Below are 17,959 nucleotides of genomic sequence, written 5' to 3' on the forward strand. Positions count from 1 at the left end.
TGCCTTGGCCCCTCTCTGGGCCAGGACAGTCCATGAGGAACCCTGAGGCTGAGCCTCAACCTGGACCTCTTCCCCCTCAGAACAGACCAGCCAGGCAGAGGGTAGTGAGGTCTGGAGAAGAGGAAAAGGAGGATTGGTCATGCTGGTCCCATTGTCCTGTGGCCCTCTGTGCATTGCCAATTCCTGCTTTTACAGCAAATCTTTTTCCCTGGAAAACTGGTCATGCAGAGTCTGCAGAGAAACCTACTTTCTTGATGCCTCCTCTGTGGAGGGCAGTAATTCCAGGTGTTCAGAACAAGCAGGTTAGAATTCCCCAGAAGCCATGGATCCAGCCGACATGGCCCAAGTTAGTGGTATTATGGGGCAGGGAGACCTGCGATGGCAGCCAAGAACCCAAGCCCAGTTTCTTGGTATTTTAAGGAAAACTATTTCTTGTTAACCTGGAAAACAAAGGGAGAGAAGCAGTGAGCAGGCATCAGGGCTGAGTGATGCTTTCTCTCCTCCATGCACTGTGTGCCCAAGTAGGATCCTTGGCTGGAATGCAGGTCTCAGGATGCAGGAGACAGAGCCCTGGGCCAGGCTGAGGGCCAGGAGGTCAGACTTCCAGACCAGGCTGGCTACAGTGTGCCCTAGCCGTTGCTTCCTCTCTGGTCCTCAATTTCCCCAAAGTGAGCCCTTTGATTAAGATGGTCCATAAGAATGGGACAGAGGGCTTCCCTGGTGGCGCAGTGGTTGTGAGTCTGCCTGCCGATGCAGGGGACACGGGTTCGTGCCCCAGTCCGGGAGGATCCCACATGCCGTGGAGCGGCTGGGCCCGTGAGCCATGGCCGTTGGGCCTGTGCGTCCGGAGCCTGTGCTCCACAATGGGAGAGGCCACAACAGTGAGAGGCCCGCGTACCGCAAAAAAAAAAAAAAAAAAAAAAAAAAAAAAAAAGAATGGGCCAGTAAAGGTCATTCCTTCCCACTCTGTCTAAAGTAGGCCTCCCTCTAGCTACTCAGAACTATATTTAGCTTGTTATTGATCTATTTGTTTATCATCTCTCTCCCCCACTAGGCTGGCTGTAAACTACACACAGAGAAGGACCCTGTCTGCCTTCTCCACTGGCATTTCCATTCCTCTGCGCCCAGCACCATGCCTGGCATGTAGCAGACACGTGATTCACGTCTGCTCACTGGCTGGCAGGCTGGTTCCCTGACTGAATGAATGATGATGCACTGCGGACTGCCTTCCTGAGAAACCTCCAGCTCAGGGATTGGATGACTGAGAAACCTCCAGCTCAGGGATTGGATGACTGAGAAACCTCCAGCTCAGGGATTGGATGACTGAGAAACCTCCAGCTCAGGGATTGGATGACTGAAAAACCTCCAGCTCAGGGATTGGATGACTGAGAAACCTCCAGCCCGGGGACTGGATGAGCTGCCTGGAGTCCCACCACTGCTCCACCCTGCACTGCCTCTGACTCCATCATCTGGAATTGCTCATCCCACGCAGCACCCAGCATAGGCCAGGACCAGTGACAGGCTCAGTTAGGATGTGCAATATGGGACAGAAGTGCCCAAGGGCCCTCCTTACCCAAGAAACAAGTTCTCAGTTGGGGGATGGTTTGTAGTGAGACACAGGGGTAGGGCAGCAGGTCCAGGGGCTCTGTCATGGGTAAAAGCTACTGTGCACTCCTAGATCCTTCCACTGCACAGGGCTGCCTCTAGGTGTCCATTTCACATGAGAATTACCTGTATGGAATCTGGAGTTAGAACAGGTCTGAATTCAGATCGAGGTTCTATTGCTTACTAGAATGGCTCTTTGAGCCTCAGTTTCTTCAACGGTGAAATGGGGATGATGATAATAATAGTACCCATAGCAATGGGGGTGATAAAAATAGCACCTCCCTAACAGAGTTACAGAGTGGCTCAAGTGGGTTAGGCGTGTTTTTACTTATGAAAGCCCACTGAGTCTGTCCCACACTGGTCCCAGGGTGCAGTGCCCTTTCCATAAAGCACACACCGATGCCCAGGAACAGCCTGCGGGGTGCAGTTAGAGGCTGCTGTGGGGAGCCCAGGCCTCCTATGGGAGTGTCCCAGGCCTCAGAACAAGTGGAGCTAGACCTGGATGTATATAGTGAATGTTCCAGCAGTGACTACATGCTCTGGGGTTTACCATGAGCCGGTCACAGTTGTGAGTATGTGCTGTCCACGTGGCGACTCAGCTAATGTTCAAGGCAGCCCTGAGAAGTAGGTACCATCAACACGCCCCTTGTAAGGATGAGAAAACTCCTCATCTGTAAGATGGGAGCTAAGTAAGCTGCCCAAGGCTGTACAGCTGCCAAACAGAGGAGCTATGATCAGAACCCATGTAATCTGGCTCCTAAGCCACATGCCACGACCATGTCACACTGTCCTTTGCCACCACGGTCGCCCTCACCCCACACCTTCCCTGCAGTTAGAAGATTCTTCCCAGACTCTTTGCCCACTCTCTCTCCCTTCTCTCCTGCCCTGTGTCTCATCTCTCCCACGTCCCCTTTCTCCTCCCTTTCCTCCCTCTCTCCTTTCCTCCCTCCCTGCCCCCCCTCTCATTCCCTCCCTCACCTGTCCCTGTCTCTGCGTTCCTCTGTCTCAGGTAAGTGGTCCCTGATCTGTGCTGGAAGATGGGGAGGGAGGCGGGAGAAGGGGAGCCTGGGTCATTTGGGGGAAGCCTTTGGCCCCCTGTGGGGAGAGCCCCCGTGGTCCCCAAGTGCAGCAGGAGACCAGGGAGAACGAGAGGTGTGGCCTGGGAACTGCCTCAGTCCCTTTAGCACCTCAGACTCTGGAAGACAACAGTGTACCTGCCGTCCAGAACTCTGGCCACCACAGGGCTTCCCACTGCTCACAGAGCAGACCCAGGAGGTGTGAGTCTGTAGGTCAAGCTGAGGGAAGAGCCCCTGGCCCAGCTCTCCTCTGGAACCTGGTTGTGCCTGCAAAGAAGGCAGGGGAATGCGGGGATGCAGACCCCCAACCTGGGGGCCACAGGCAGCCAAAGGGCGCCTGAGCCCCCAAGGGACTCACGCTTTCCCTGCAAAGGCCATAATCTCTGCCAAACCCAGTGCCAGTGGGATAGACTTGGGACTGGCCTGCTTGTCTTGGGCTCCGAGCATGAGTTCAGAGAATCGGGGTCTAGGCAGCACCTACCGGAAGCCTTGGGTAGGTGTGCAGCCTGGGGTCTGGAGAGAGGGAGAAACCAGTGTTTTGGGGAACCCAGCCGCACAGAGGGTTTCCATCAGTTCTCAGAAAGACGGATGCTGCCCCAGAATAAAAACCATTTTGTAGGGTCCAGAATATTTGAATCCAGGTCTTTTCCCCCCACTGGAAATAGGTTTTAAAAGCTAATTTCTCTCCCTCCTTTCTGAGGCCTGGCCCAGCTTCTCCCTCTTCCTGCTACAGCAGTTTCATAGTAAAGTGCCTCTCACCTCTGCCCTGCACCGCTGAAGAATGCCCTGAGCAGCAACGGCATTCCCCTTCCTAGGTGCAGCCCTGAGCCCCTAGAGAGGGCCAGGAGGGTCTAACCCAGGTAGAAGGAGCCCCAGCAAGGGACGTCCCCTGATCCAAGAAGGGGGTACAGGTGGTGAAAGGGAGAAACCACATGGTGGAAAGAAGTTTGATGTGAAACTTATTATGTGAGCACTGGACCCAGCCCCGAGGGGAGAGTTGGTGAGTGTGGCCTCACTGGAGCCTTGGGGCTCAACACGGCAGCAGAAACAGAGAGGTGTCGCTAGGTTGCGGGCAGACCCACTGGTTGGAGGGCCTATTGCTGGGTGACGGAAAATGGCCCCAACAGGAGGGAGCTCAGGAACAATCTACTCTGGAGGTACCAAGAGTCTGAAGAGATCTGGACACCCTTCAACCTCGTGCCTGGGGGTAGGAGGTTGCTACCTTTGCTGGGATAAAGCAGTATGAGAGTCTTCCCCAGGGGCCAGGAGCAGAGATGAGGTTTGCTCATGAGGTACTGATGAACCAGCACTCTTTTCTGGATTTTAGCTGTGTGTGCGCGTGTCTGGGTATGTGTTTGGTTCATCTGATCATTTTTTCATGATAAACCAATCTTTTTTTTTTTTTTTTTTTTTTTTTTTTTCAGTACGCAGGCCTCTCACTGCTGTGGCCTCTCCCGTTGCGGAGCACAGGCTCCGGAAGCACAGGCTCAGCGGCCATGGCTCATGGGCCCAGCCGCTCTGCGGCATGTGGGATCCTCCCGGACCGGGGCACGAACCCACGTCCCCTGCATCGGCAGGCGGACTCTCAACCACTGCGCCACCAGGGAAGCCCAACCAATCTTGATCAAGTATTTTTCTGGACCAACTTACCTTCGTATCAGCTCATCTTTATTCATTCATTTTTAGCTAATTATAGTTTGGGAGGTAACATATCGCTAAATATTGACTTGCAGACTGACAGAATTCTCTCACTGGAATTCTCACCAAGAGTGATGCACAGTCACAGCTACAAAGCATCTTTCCTTAACCTGCCCCCACCTGGTGGCAGCATCCGCAGATGGGTGGTGCTGGGGATCACTCAGTGCCAGAGTTAGTCTGGCCTTGCCTACCTCTGACAGCTTTAAGGGCGAGAGCAGTTATCTCCATGTAGACATGAGATTTCCCAGGCAGGAATTTCACGTGGTTTCCACCTGTGGCTCCTACATGTCTCATGATGTGGGGCATGGTTTCTGGGACCAGGCCCAGGAGAAGAGGACCCATATGAGATGCCATGACGGGCCCTGCAGCAGTGTCAAGGTTAGAATCAAACTTCTTTCCAAACACAGACTATGTGGTCCAGCTTCAGACCAAGGAGCGGGGGCATAAGCAGGTGTCATGTTCCATGGGTCCCAGGCCCCTTGTTAGAGTATCTCTGAGACCAGGGCACTAAGGAAAGCAGGTGGGGAGATGGGGTCCCAGGGGCTGGCTGGGGATGGAGGGGCTTTGTGCATAGCTAGTGCAAGGCTTTCCACATCCCCACTACCCACAAGCCCCAGGCTGAGGCTTGAGCTGCTACAGCCTCTAATGGTTCACATTCAGTGCTCCCTGGCTTCCTCATCTTCAATCCTCTGTGGTGAGCTACGGCCTCAAGGAGAACCAGGTCAGGACCATTCATGCCCTACACTTACACAAGTTTCTCATACACAGTGGCTGGGGAGGTGGGGGAGGTCAGGCTTTTCCTGGGTTTCCTCTGGGGGTTGCAAATCCTCTCCAAGTGCATAATCCCTGGCCCCCAGTAGCCATTCCAGCCCCAGCTTGGTTGCCCTGCTACAGAGAGAGATCAGTCTCCTCTCTGGCTGTCTCCCCCACCCCCCACCACTGGCTCTACACCTGCCGAGGCAACGCCTGTGTGGCCTCTTCCTGGGGGCAGCTGTAGACTGCTATGGGTCTTCCTGTACAAAGGGTTTCCTACTCAGGACCTCATGATATCCAGGATGGTGACCCCAGCTCATGTAAGCACAGGACTTCACAGTGTAGATCTCAGCCTTGTGGCTGTCCCAGGAAACAGATCATCCCCATTTCCTGGATGAGGATGGTCAGGCAGCAGTCCGTGGAGCCATGATGCTGAACTTGGAATGTTCCATGCCACGTTAGGCTGAGGAAGCACCCTGTCAAGGTATGGGGCAAGCAGAGTGGGGCTGGGGTCATCTTAGAAGGCCAGCTCTGCTCTTGGGGGCTTTCAAAGCCCGGCTGCCTGACTTTGAGTCGATCTCATTGTGAGTGAATTAATTGTTGTGCAACCTACAGTGTGAGACAAGTTAATTACATAATTACTGCGAAATGACACATTATTTCATGGCTGCAATATGGTAACTCTGTTGGAAACAATTGTAATTGCCCAGAAACTGCATTCGAGTGGCTCCGTTATCTCTCGATAACCATGTAATTAACTTGTTACAACTTTATCTGCAGCAGACTCCCAAGTTAGGACTTGGGTCCTTGGGGTGGGCACAGCCATCCTAGACATAAGGGCCCAGGGAGGGTCTGGCATTGAGGGCTCTGCTACAGTCCAGGGAAATAATGTTCATGTTGAGTGAGAAAAAAATCCCTCATTACAGACTCCAGCCTCAAGCTCATGTGCTCAAACCCATTCACAATCTCACATGGTCACACACAGACGACAGCTCCCTGGTCTCACCAGACCCACTCAAATATACCCACCAGACTCACGCAAATATACCCACTGAAGCCTCTCTTTTCTCTCACGTACACGGGTGCGGCTCCTTCATAGAAGGTGGTAAGCCCCAAAGTAGAGAACTCCTACCCCAAGATCCTTGGCCCTAAAGATCCCTTCCCACGGACTGGGCCACTGGCCACAAAATCATATCTTGGAGATGTAGCCTCCTCCAAGCGCCCGTAAGAGCTCAGCCATCCTCCCGCTTCACTCAAGTGGAGGAGCAGGCCTGGGGGCAGGTGACGTGAGATGGCAGCACATCCCCGCTTTGCCCAGGCAGCCAGTTCCCTGCCCAGGAGCAGGCAGAGGCCGAGGCTGTAGGCTGACTCCATCTGGGCTCTGGTCTGTGGCCAGGATAAAAACCATCCCTGGGGAAGGAGGAGTGAGTGGCCTGATGGTCAGGGGAGCCTGTCCATATAGCCTTCTCTGTTCAGGCTTTGGACCCTAGGAGGCTCTCCTTTTTTTTTTTTTTTTTTTTGCGGTACACGGGCCTCTCACTGCTGTGGCCTCTCCCGTTGCGGAGCACAGGCTCCGGACGCACAGGCTCAGCGGCCACGGCTCACGGGCCCACCCGCTCCACGGCATGTGGGATCCTCCCGGACCGGGGCATGAACCCGCGTCCCCTGCATCGGCAGGTGGACTCCCAACCACTGCGCCACCAGGGAAGCCCAGGAGCCTCTCTTTTTAATACTGTTCAGTGATACCTTTTCAGTTCCAGGCTATGTGCTCGGCACTATGGCTTCAGCCATGACCAAGACAGCATCCCTGCTGCCCTGGGTGAGCCTAGCCCAGCCGCTGGATGTCTGGCTGCCTTCCAGTCTGAGTACCTGCCGGCTTTCTGTCTGTCCCTACCTACCTCTGCCTACACATCCATCTACTTGTGTGTCCACCTCTCCTGCTTGCCAGTACACGTATGTGTCTGACTGTGTGTCCGTTGACTTGTCTGACTCTGCAGTCGTCACAAATGGTCCCATGTCTGCTGGAGGGAACCAGCCTGTCCCAGGCCTCCCCATGGCGTTCATCCTCACCTTGATGTGCTCTGTTTGTTTTCCTGGCTTTCCCCCTTCTCCTCAAGGGCACGGACCATGTCCAGTCCATGATTCATCCTTGTGTCTGGTACTTGCAGCGCGGGGCTGAGACAGACAGATTTGCCGACTGAATGAACGAAAACCTCCCGCCTCCGTGGGCTGAGTTACAGGGAAACAGAATTGTTCTCACTCCTCCAGGGGAGAAGAAAGGCAGGCCCCAGGTTGCGCCCAGGCTGTAAGGAAGAGACAGCAAATGCTGTCCGTCCCCATGAAGGTTAAGAGGGGTTTAAGAATGGTGCTCCCATGGCAGGGAGCTCAGGATTTGGGGTCCTACCATGGAGGTAGACCAGAGCTGGGTCCCTGTCTGGGCAGTCTGGGGGGGTTTCAATGGTGGATGTAACACAGGAGTCCAGGGAAGGGAGGTTTTCATCTTGGGGGCCAGGGTATATGCTCTGCCAGGGGAGGGGGAGGACAGCCTAGCCCCACCTTCTGGCTGAGGGGGTGCTTGGGGTTGTCCCCTCCCCTCCAGCTTGTTCCCGCTAAAGCCCACCTGGAGCCGCCCTGCCGGCAACGGCATACACTAGAGCCCCGTGTCCTGCTCCAGGGCCCCCTCCCCACCAAGGACCAAGGGGAGGGTCTGGTTTTACTCCCAAGCCAAGGGGAGGGGCCCCAGGTCTGTGTCAGTCATGTGATCAATGCAGAATAACCTCCCCGGAAACATTCATAAGTTTAATCCACGCCAGTAATAAAATCGCATTACATTTCTCATAAAATAAATGTTCCCATTTATATACAGAAGACAGACTGTACAGGCCCAGCCTGGCCCCAGGAGGGGTCACACACAGACGGGCGGCGGTGGAGGAAGGGCCATTCCTCCCATCGAGGACAGAGGAGTTGTAATCGGCAGGAGAGCGGCTGGCCAGCCAGGCGGGTGGGCAGGCGGGCAGACGGACGGACGGGCCGGGAGGCCAGGTGCCGGGCGTCACTGAACCTGGGGTTCAAAGGTGCCATTGAGTTGCCCCTCCTCATAGTCCATCTGACACAATATCATGTTGTTCTTCAGGAAGAATTTGTCTCCCACACAAAATCTGGAAAATCCAAGCAGGAGAGAGAGGCCATGGAGGGGTCCCAGTGGATGGCGGAGGCTCCAGACAGGACCCCACCTGGCCCAGGAAGTGGACATGCGGGAAGTGAGGTCCCGGGGAGTCTGCTCCTCGAGCTTTCCAGGGGGATCCCTGAAAGTCCCATGCACACCCCGTCAATCCAGAGGGGATCCCTGAAAGTCTCTCGGCCAGGCCCTGCAGCCTGGGGTGTAAGACAGGCAGATAAGCCCGGGTCACAGCCCTTCCACATAGTCAGAGCTCCTGTGGAGGTGGGAGCAGGGCTGGGGTTGGAGGGGAGGTGTAGAAATAATGTACCTCAGTGCCAGAGCGGGAGAAAGAGAGGAGGAACAAAGAAATAGGAAAAGACCAACCGAGGAGAGGGAAGGAGAGGCAGAGATGGAGCACGAGGAAGGGATAAAATGGCTGACTTTTCCAACCAGCTTAAGGAAATGGCTCAGTGAAGGGCACTCTTCCTCTAAACAGAATCTGGGTTTCCGGGAACATCCTTCCAGGAGGAGGTGACCCTGTCCCACCATCTTCCCTCTAACCCAAAGAAGGCCCTGCTTTACCTCTCTGCCCCTCCCAGTCCTCCTCAAGCACTGGAGGACTCAGCCCTTCCCCCAAAGGCGTGCCCAGGGTGTCTGAGGGCTGTAGTGGGACCCCGGGGTCACAGGCTCAGTCCCAGCAGATCCCACTTCAACCACCAGGTGGCGCTGCAACTTCACCGAGCCCTCCCGGCAGCAGGTCTGGGCAGAGCCCCAGCCAAACCAGCATTCCCTGCAGGTCCCTCTGGACCTCACCCTCTGGGAACACTTGTATGAACTCCTTCCTCACCTGGAGGCTCCTGAGAAAAGGGCCTGCCTTCTGGGGCCCGGCCCCCAGCCAGGGTTGAAGGGCTCTGGCTCCTTAGGTCCCTAGGGTCTCCCATGGGGCTCGGGGCACAAAGTAGGGGCCAAAAGACCAGAAACAAGGCTGGGCTGGAACCAGAATCACAGAAGTGAGTGACGGTTCCCCAAGGGGATTTCACCCTCCAGGTCTGGGAACCCTTTTTCGCTGGAATGTCCATGCGTGCTCCTGCATGTAGCGCACACACACACGGCACAGGACATGCATACAGAACCCTTGTGCACACACATTTAAAACATGCATGCACAGGCATGCTCATTTATTATGCACACACAGACTCACCCCCCGCCACCCCGTACATGGACATTTAAAAATACATGCATGGGACTCCTCTGGTGGCGCAGTGGTTAAGAATCCACCTGCCAATGCAGGGGACACGGGTTCGAGCCCTGGTCCGGGAAGATCCCATATGCCGCGGAGCAACTAAGCCTGTGTGCCACAAGTAATGAGTCTACACTCTAGAGCCCGCAAGCCACAACTACTGGGCCCACATGCCACAACCACTGAAGCCCGTGTGCCTAGAGCCAGTGCTCTGCAACGGAGAGAAGCTAGCACAATGAGAAGCCCGCGCGCCGCAATGAAGAGCCCCACTTGCCACAACTAGAGAAAGGCTGTGTGCAGCAATGAAGACCCAATGCAGCAAAAATAAATAAATAAATATATTTAAAAAAATAAAAATACATGCATGGACACTACACACACTGCACACAGCTCATGCATGGCCCCGTCCATTACATTTGCACAGAGCTGTACTCCACAAACATGTACACGTGGTATTGGAGGGCACACATTTGGCTACAGGGCTCAGGTGTACATAAAACACAGGCATGAACATACATGCTCACAACATGCACACACAGAACCCGCATTTGCATGCATGCCTCCATGGCACTCCTGGTCTGTGGCAGTAGGTGTCAGCTGGGGTCTGCTGAGTGTGTTGGGTCTGTTACAGGCCAGCACTCACCTCTGGTTGCAGAGCTGGCAGGCGAAGCAATCGAGGTGATATACATTGTCTCGGGCCCGCATCACCATCTCGAAGGCTGGAATCAGCTTGCTGCAGGCGGCGCAGTTTCCTGTGGTGCCGAAGAGCCTGCAGAGGGAAGGGTGCAGAGGTTTCAGGCACCTGTTGGGGTGGTGTGGGGGGCAGGGGAGTTGCTTCCACCCAGGGCCCCACCTGCCCTCCCCCTGGTTCAGCAGGTGGGCCTGGGCAAGAGGGAAGGAGCACAGATGACAGTGTCTAGATTCTGCTAAGAGAGAAGGCTTCAGGGAAATTGGCGCATTCACACCTGGGGACCCAGGTGTTGGCTGACGCTGCCCGTCCCCCCGCTTCACTGACAATGCCTCCTCCCAGGCTTCCACTGGGGTCCCTCAAGCACCTGAGGTCACCAGAAGAACACTGGGCTGGGCCCTGAGCAAGGACTCCAGACTCACACAAGCCTGAATTTAGAGACATCCTGTTGATCATGGGCTGTGTGTCCTCAGGCAAGTTACCGAGTCTCTCTGAGCCTCATTTATTTCAACGGTAAAATGGGGACCATAATACATTCTTCACAAGCTCGTTGTGAAAACTGTAACCTCTCAGTCACAGCTCCTTTAGTAAATGCCTATGTAGCGTTTGCTATGTGCCAGGCACTGTTCTAAGGGCTCTCCAAAGACCAACTCATTTAATCTTGACAACAACCCTATGGGATGGTCTTTTTCTGCTACCAGCTCATGGTGTGACTTGCCTAACTCCCTTTTCTTGAACCTCAGTTTATCCTTCTTTAAAATGGGAAGGCTGGACTAGATGATCCTGTTCAAAGGTGCTTCTAAAACAGGACTGATGCCAAAAGGAAGTTCCAAGGCCATCTGGCACAACGCCTCTTTGGGGCAGGTACCCCTCCTCTTAGCTGCTGGTTGCAAAGCTCTAAGGACAGGGAACTCACTCCTTCCCCCATGTAGGCCAATCCTTGGCTGAATGTTCCAGGGGTCTGAGCCAGCCAGGCCTCTGCTCTGCAGACTGGCAGAGCAAGCCCCAAGTGAGGCAAGGGGGCTGAGAGGCGGGCGGGAGGCCCTCTAATCCCTGATTTGTCCAGCTCAAGCTCGGGTGCCTGCAGATGAGCTTGGCTCCATTATTCATCAGGCTGAGCTGCCTGGTGGCTCAGATTAAGGCAGACAAAGGCCGGGCCAACAGCATCTGCTTGCCAAGAGGGGCCTTTCTGGCCACCAGTCCAGTGAGAAGTGACTGCAGAGAGGCAGGCTCTGGACAGCCATTCTCTGGGGCTGAGCAGCTCAAGGAAGCCCCATACCCACACCCACCCTGCCCCACTGGCCCACCAGGCCTCGAAGTCATTCCTGAGCCTCTGCCAGAGTCCAGGAGAATACCTTCAGGCTCCAGTAGCTGGCAGGGCCCAGGATGCTTGTGGGCGCATCAGCTCTGTAGATGAGCCCATCCTGTACTGTGGTCGTCCCTCTCCAGGTCCTGTGGACTTGTCAAATGGTCTGCCACCTCCCCTCAACCTGGTAGGTTCAGCCCCCAGGTGATGTCTTAAACCTCCAGACTTGGAGACCCCTTCCAGGCTGTCAAGGGGTGAGTCCCCAGAAGCATCCTTAACCCCTCCTCCTGGCCTCAGCATCTCTCCTCCAGCCCCAGTCAGGAGCACTGAGTCACACATCCTGGTTTATAGCACCACTTAAAAAAAAAAATACTCCTGCAAAGGCAGAAGTTAAAAGAGAAGGTGCAGGCAGGTAAATCTTAGGCTCTTCGGGGAAATAGGGGAGACTCTGCTGATAACCCCGCCTTCCCCCCGCAGACATGCCCAGTCCTGAGCAGAGGGAGCCCCAAGAAGCCTGGCCATGACCTACTAATTAATGCGATGGGCCTTCCTTCCCCGCAAGGCCCTGCCGCCACCCAGCAGCCTGCATGGGAGCCAAATGCAGATGCTGGGTGTCAGCCAAGGCCCCTGCTTTGTGGCCTCCTTCCAGCCTTGCTGATGTCATAGATGGCCTAAGGGAGGGTTAACTGGGGAGGAGGAGCCCCGGGGAATAGGATCCAGGTTGTGGAGGAGGGTGGGTTAGAGCTCTGAGGAATGCCAGGAGGGGAAGCGATAGTCTTTTCACCATTCACAGAGGGGTAACCTGAGGTGGGGGAAGAGGTTCAGGACTAGTTCAAACCCAGGTCTTTAAGTTCCAGCATCAGCAGCTCTTCTTCTAGGGTCTGGCTACCTACCAGGCTCCCCAGGCATGGGGGTGTTTAATCCCAGGGCCCACCTGGAAGATGGGGAGCTGGTCCCTGGGGAGATTGAGAAGGAGACCGTCAGGCCAGAGGGGCCCAGGGAAGTCAGAGCTTCCCCACCCGCTCCTGGAAGCCCCTCCAGGGCGTCCCTTCCCAGATTTCAGGGACGGGGTGGGTCAAAAGCACCTGGCAAAGGCAGGGCCAGAGCCAGACTGGTACCCTCGGGAAGCTTCTCTTGAGTGCCCAATGGTAACAGATGTGCCCGCCCAGGACCCGTGCTGGGCACTGAGTCCAAGGGGCAGGGCAGGGGTGGGGATGAGTGCAGGCAGGATGCTGGGGCTAGAGCAGGGCAGAGCGGTGCCAGCCTTGGAGGATGGGACTTTCTGAGCAGAAGGGCTTGGGGGGCAGATGGGGTGGGAGGCCGCCCACCTCAGGTAGTCGCGCCGGCACAGGATGAGGTTGGCCTTGGTGTAGAGCGTGGAGCCCACCTCGCCCAGGCGGCAGTCACAGCAGGCGCACTTGAGGCAGTCCTCGTGCCAGTACTTGTCCAGTGCCTTCAGCAGGTAGCGGTCCTTGATCTTGCGGTTGCAGCCTGCGCAGCCCTTCTGCTTCCCTTTGGGCTGGACGGAGAGCATCGGCATACCTGCGGATGGACAGACAGATGGACACGGTGGGCCCTGCGGCTCCCACCTCAGGGTACATCCCTCTGCTTCTCTCTGCTGCCCCCTTCCAGGAGCCCTCCCTGTCTCCCCAGCAGCTACCTCCCCTGGGCCTGGGTCCCGCCCTCTGTGGGCTGCATGGCACAGCCTCCTCCCCTGCCCCGTGAAGGTCCTCCAGAAGCTGCGGGAGCCCCGCGTCTGCTCTGCTGCAGCTGCTCTACACAGCTAGTCCTCACGCCCGCTTCCCTGAGTTGTTCCTCTCCATCCAGCCACTGCCCCCTGTGCCGTGTGATCCACGGTAGGCCTGGGGCCTCCTTATGCAGACACCATCCATTGGCTCTTTCGGCCGTCCTGAGAATGGAATCTCAGGCTTGGGGTCCACTAGAACTCCCAGATCTTTTTGCCACCTCAAGGCTTCCTCACACTGCTGTGTGCTTGACCATTTTAACCTAACACGTCAGGCTACAGACTCTTGATTGTGGAGGCGTCAAGAAGAAAGTGAGGGCTTCCCTGGTGGCGCAGTGGTTAAGAATCCGCCTGCCAATGCAGGGGACATGGGTTCGTGCCCTGGTCCGGGAAGATCCCACATGCCGTGGAGCAACTGAGCCCATGCGCCACAACTGCTGAGCCCGCGAGCCTAGAGCCGGTGCTCCGCAACAAGAGAAGCCACCACAATGAGAAGCCCGCGCACCGCAACGAAGAGTAGCCCCCGCTCCCGGCAACTAGAGAAAGCCTGCGCGCAGCAACGAAGACCCAACACAGCCAAAAATAAATAAATTTAAAAAAAAAAAAAAAAAAAAAGAAGAAAGTGAGATGCCCCTGTGATACTCCCAGGGGGCAGCAGGAGCTCTGGAGCTCCTCGTCAGTGCTTGGGGAGGTAGCTGGGCCTGGCCTAGTTGAAGCTTTCCTCAGGAATGTTTCTAGCTAGATCCAAACTTCCTACCTGCCCTAGCCAGTACTTGTCCATCAGTGCCCCAGCATCCTTGCTCATCCTACCAGGATAAGAATCTTGGAGACACCGGCCCTCTCCCAGGGCCCATGTGAGCTTCCCGACATGCAAGGAAGTGGTAAGTACAGAAGACAGGAATCGCAGCGTGGCCTTGACCGGAGGGAGGGGCAGACCTCCCACCAGGCAAGCATGTACACCCACGCATGCCCCGTGCACACAGGCAAGGTGTGCAGGCGTGGGCATGTGTGTGCACAGAGGCACAGGCTTCTAGCCCCCGGCCCTGAGGCCATAGGGAGGGGCAGTTGAGAAGGAGGTGGGGACAGATGTTGTCTGGGAACCTGGACATCCACGTGGAGTCCTGAGGCTCGAGGGTGGTGAAGACTAGGCTTGGAGGGAAGTGCGGAGAGTCTCAGAGCCCAGCTGGATGATGGGGTTGCCTTGCACTTGTCTAAGTCTAAGTGACCCTCACAAGGGCTCAGATGGGTTGAGGGGTCACCGCTGGGGGGAACAGCCCACGCCCTCCTGCCTCCTCAGTTTTCCAGCAAGCCCCCGAACACTCCCTCCCCCTGGGCCCAAGGTCTCCACAGGACCCCTGCATTCTCCAGGGCTCTGGGTTCAGCTCCCATTCCCTGGCATCCCTCCTCTCCCTCCCTCCCCCTCACTGCCCCCAGCCCGGAGTCCGAGCTGCTTCCTTTCCCTTCCCTCTTCTGGGTTGTGACCCTTCCTCAGGCTCCAGGAGAGAACCAGCTTCCAAAGGACCTCAGTCTCAGAATCCACAGATGTCAGGTGAGAGGGGCCCCCAGGGTTCGTACAGGCAAATGCTCTCATTCTACAAATGGGGGAACTGAGGCCCAGACAGTCCAAAGAGCTAGTGTAAGCCACTGCTGAAGCTGGCCTCCGGGGTTCTTCCTCCCTCCTATGCTCTTTCTCAGCCTCGCTGCTTCCTCAGACTTCTCTTGGAGAGGGGGCGGCCCCCCAGCCCCCAGGAGCAGCAGGACAGGTGAGGGCAGGAAGGAGGCAGCGCATCCTCCCTCCTCCAGCGCCCGCGGGGCCCATCTGTTAGCTGGGAAGTTTGCTGCCTAATGCAGCTCTACAGGTTAATTGGTCTGAGAGTGTGATGGGGCTCAGGATGACTGTGTCCTCAGGCCCGCCTGTGTCTCCTCTGACAGGGGCCAGCCCGGCGGTCACAGAGCTCAGGGGAGCCCAGAGAAGCCGCTGGGGAGCAGGCCCACCCGAGAGCTAAGGGGGGCCTAAGAGGCTCCTTCCTAGGCCTGGCCTACAGGGATCAAATGGGGGAGGGGTTCAAAGAGCTGAATATGGAAAGGTCTGGGGGCTCCCAGGGTAAAACTACTGTCCCTAGGGCCTGTGGAAGGAGCACCCAGCCAGCATAGCTATGCATATACATTCCAGATTGGAAAATGCCAGACCAAGTCTCTCTCTAGTCCCCCCAGGGCTGATTTGCCCCTTGCTCCCCAGGGCTAGCAGCAGGCCTGGCTCCCTTCCCAGCAGCCCTGAGCCCTCCCAGGGCTCTATACTTGTGCTGTCACTGGGACGGGGGGTGAGTGGCTGGAACATCATTACTCAGGGGATACACCTGGCCCACTAAGTTATGCCCCCAAATGAAGGGGGGTCCCAGCACTAGGAGCGTCTGTCCTGCTCCATCTTCCATCTGGCCTGGCTCCTAGAGAGGCTGAGCCTGTAGGGCTGTGGACCACATGGTAACCGGTAATTCCATCACCAGTGGGACCGAGCACCTAGAGGATGCAGGGAGGATATGGGGAGCAAAGCCACACGCTGCCCCAGGTCCCCCTCCTGGCATACAGCAAGTGCTCTGTGAGGCCTGAATACCCTGCTTTAGGGTGCTGGACTCTGCTTCCTGGGTCCTGGAGAACTCTTTAAGAAGTCACATGGCTTCTGCCAGTGTCTGATGTCCACTGAGACACGGAACACCAGGCCCAGCCTGGCTGAGGAGGTCCCAGAGCATCTGGGGACCTCGAGCTTTCTTCGCCTGGGAAGGCTGAGGTCCTGGGAGAAGTCTGACTCACCCCTCCCTTCTTTACTGAGCACCCACACCGTTTGCTCTCATTGGGCTAGTCCAGGAGACTTGAAAACACTCCTGGAAAGGTGAAGGGCCTTTAAGGGGGGCATCTGTAGTCTCCTTCTCCCAAATAGAGCAAGATGTTCCCCAGAGGGTCTGGGTTCTCCCTTCCTGTCCTGCCTCCCCAGCTCCCACCCAGCCTGCCTGTCGGCCCTGCAGACACCTCTTCCCTCCCTCCCTCCCCTGCCCGGCTCTGGGAGCTGAGCCTCGGGCCATGCACTTTCCATTAAGGAGATAGCATCCCTTTGCTGAAGTCCATTTGGGATCCATTTTAGTGTTATCTAAAAATCAAATCTACATGGTAATCCTTTTAATGTACTCCTGACTTTAGAAAAAAACAGCTTTGAGCTCCTTCAGGAAAGGTTTTAAAGCATTACCCAGTAATTACTACTCACCCATGAAAACACTGATATTTTACAATGGATGATGTTTGCCTCTGCATGGCGTGTGGACTCACGCTCAGAAGCACACACGAGACCCAGCAAAATAAACCAATTCACTCAGCCCATGTGTTCCCCCAAACTCGGGGTGTGAGGGGGACCACATTTGCTAGGAGATGGGCCAGACTCCTACCCCGTCTCTACCCTGGGCGGGCTGATGGTGGAAGGAGGCAGCCTCCCAGTCTGACTCATCCGGCTGCCAGACACTTACCCTCAGCTCTTTAATCTGGGGAAAAGCCAGACAGTCCCGGTGACCGGGAGGCACTGCCAGAGGTCATTCAGCTCTTCCTGCATCCTCGAGAGTGGTCTGCCAGGCCAGACCCAAGTCCTCAGCAACTCCTGCCCACCTATCCCAGGACAGCATGTCCCTCGGATGGGACTTCTCTAAGGTGCCAAGGCCACCGGCTCCCGGTCCCACCCACGCCTCCAGTTTGGACAGCACACTGAGCCCGGCTGTGGAGCACTTCCTCTGCTCACAGTGAGCTCCTCTGAAGCAGGTCCTCCTCCCCAGAATGCCCACCCCACCCAGCCCCGTGTCACTCCAGGTCATGCCCTGTGGCTCCCCTGCTGGAAGCCACTGTGGCCACCACTAGGAACTCCACCTGGCACTTGAGGCCCCCTCCCACATGCCAGCACCTCCTGCCTGGCACTGCTGGCTCTGCTCCCTGTAGAATCCCAGGAATAATGTCCCTTTCCACCCTGCAAATGGATCTCATTTGCTTCTGCCCTAGAGCCTTCCCTCCGCCATTGCTCCAGGAAGAAATGCCTTGTCCTGCCTGCCCCACTCGTCCCCAAAGGTCAGAGTCAACAGTGCAGTTGAGGCTAAGAGCACAGACTTTGAACTCAGAGAACCTACTTTCCAATCTGGGAACTGTCCCAAGTAGCTGGAGGGCTTGGCACAAACCCCTTTACCTTTCCAACTGTCCTCTGTGAAATGGGGCCATACTAGTCTCCTTCCAGACTATAGTGAGGGTAGAATAAGGTTCTGCAGAGGAAGCCACAGCACAGGGCCTGGCAGCCAGCTGGGACCAACAAACAGGAACTGGTATACTGTTAACATGCACCCTGGGATGCCTTTCCTGTTCTGACACTTGTTTTTTGGCTCTTTTAATTTTTTATCTTGACATTTCAAACTTCCAGATTTTGCAAGAATAGGAAGAATTCCTGTATACCCTTTACCCTGATTCTCTAAATATGAACATTTTGCCATATTTGCTTTATCCTTCTCTGTTTATCTGTCCATCTACCTCCCTCCCTCCCTTCCTATATAATTCTTTTCCTGACTCATCTGTTTCAGACATGAAGCCCCTATACCCCGAAATACTTTGATTTCCTGAGAGCAAGGACATTCTCTCATGTAACTCCAGTACAATGATCCAAACCAAGAA

At 55.8% G+C, this 17,959-nt stretch overlaps 1 protein-coding gene across 2 annotated transcripts in view; it reads right to left on the minus strand.

Annotated features, from left to right (window-relative positions):
• Positions 1-7,942: 7,942 nt before the first annotated feature.
• The window catches only part of LMO1 (LIM domain only 1), a 40,877-nt gene continuing 30,860 nt past the window's right edge, over positions 7,943-17,959 (minus strand). For both annotated transcript variants that reach the window (XM_082627787.1, XM_082627786.1), the window contains 3 exons: positions 12,855-13,068; positions 10,176-10,301; positions 7,943-8,290 (listed from right to left, as the gene is read on the minus strand). In XM_082627787.1, the coding sequence (XP_082483913.1) occupies positions 8,185-8,290; positions 10,176-10,301; positions 12,855-13,068 (446 nt within the window). In that variant the 3' untranslated portion in view covers positions 7,943-8,184. The remainder of the gene's footprint in view (positions 8,291-10,175; positions 10,302-12,854; positions 13,069-17,959) is intronic.

The sequence above is a fragment of the Mesoplodon mirus genome (assembly GCF_964341445.2).
Source record: "Mesoplodon mirus genome assembly, chromosome: 7".
In the NCBI taxonomy this organism is placed as follows: Eukaryota; Metazoa; Chordata; class Mammalia; order Artiodactyla; family Ziphiidae; genus Mesoplodon; species Mesoplodon mirus.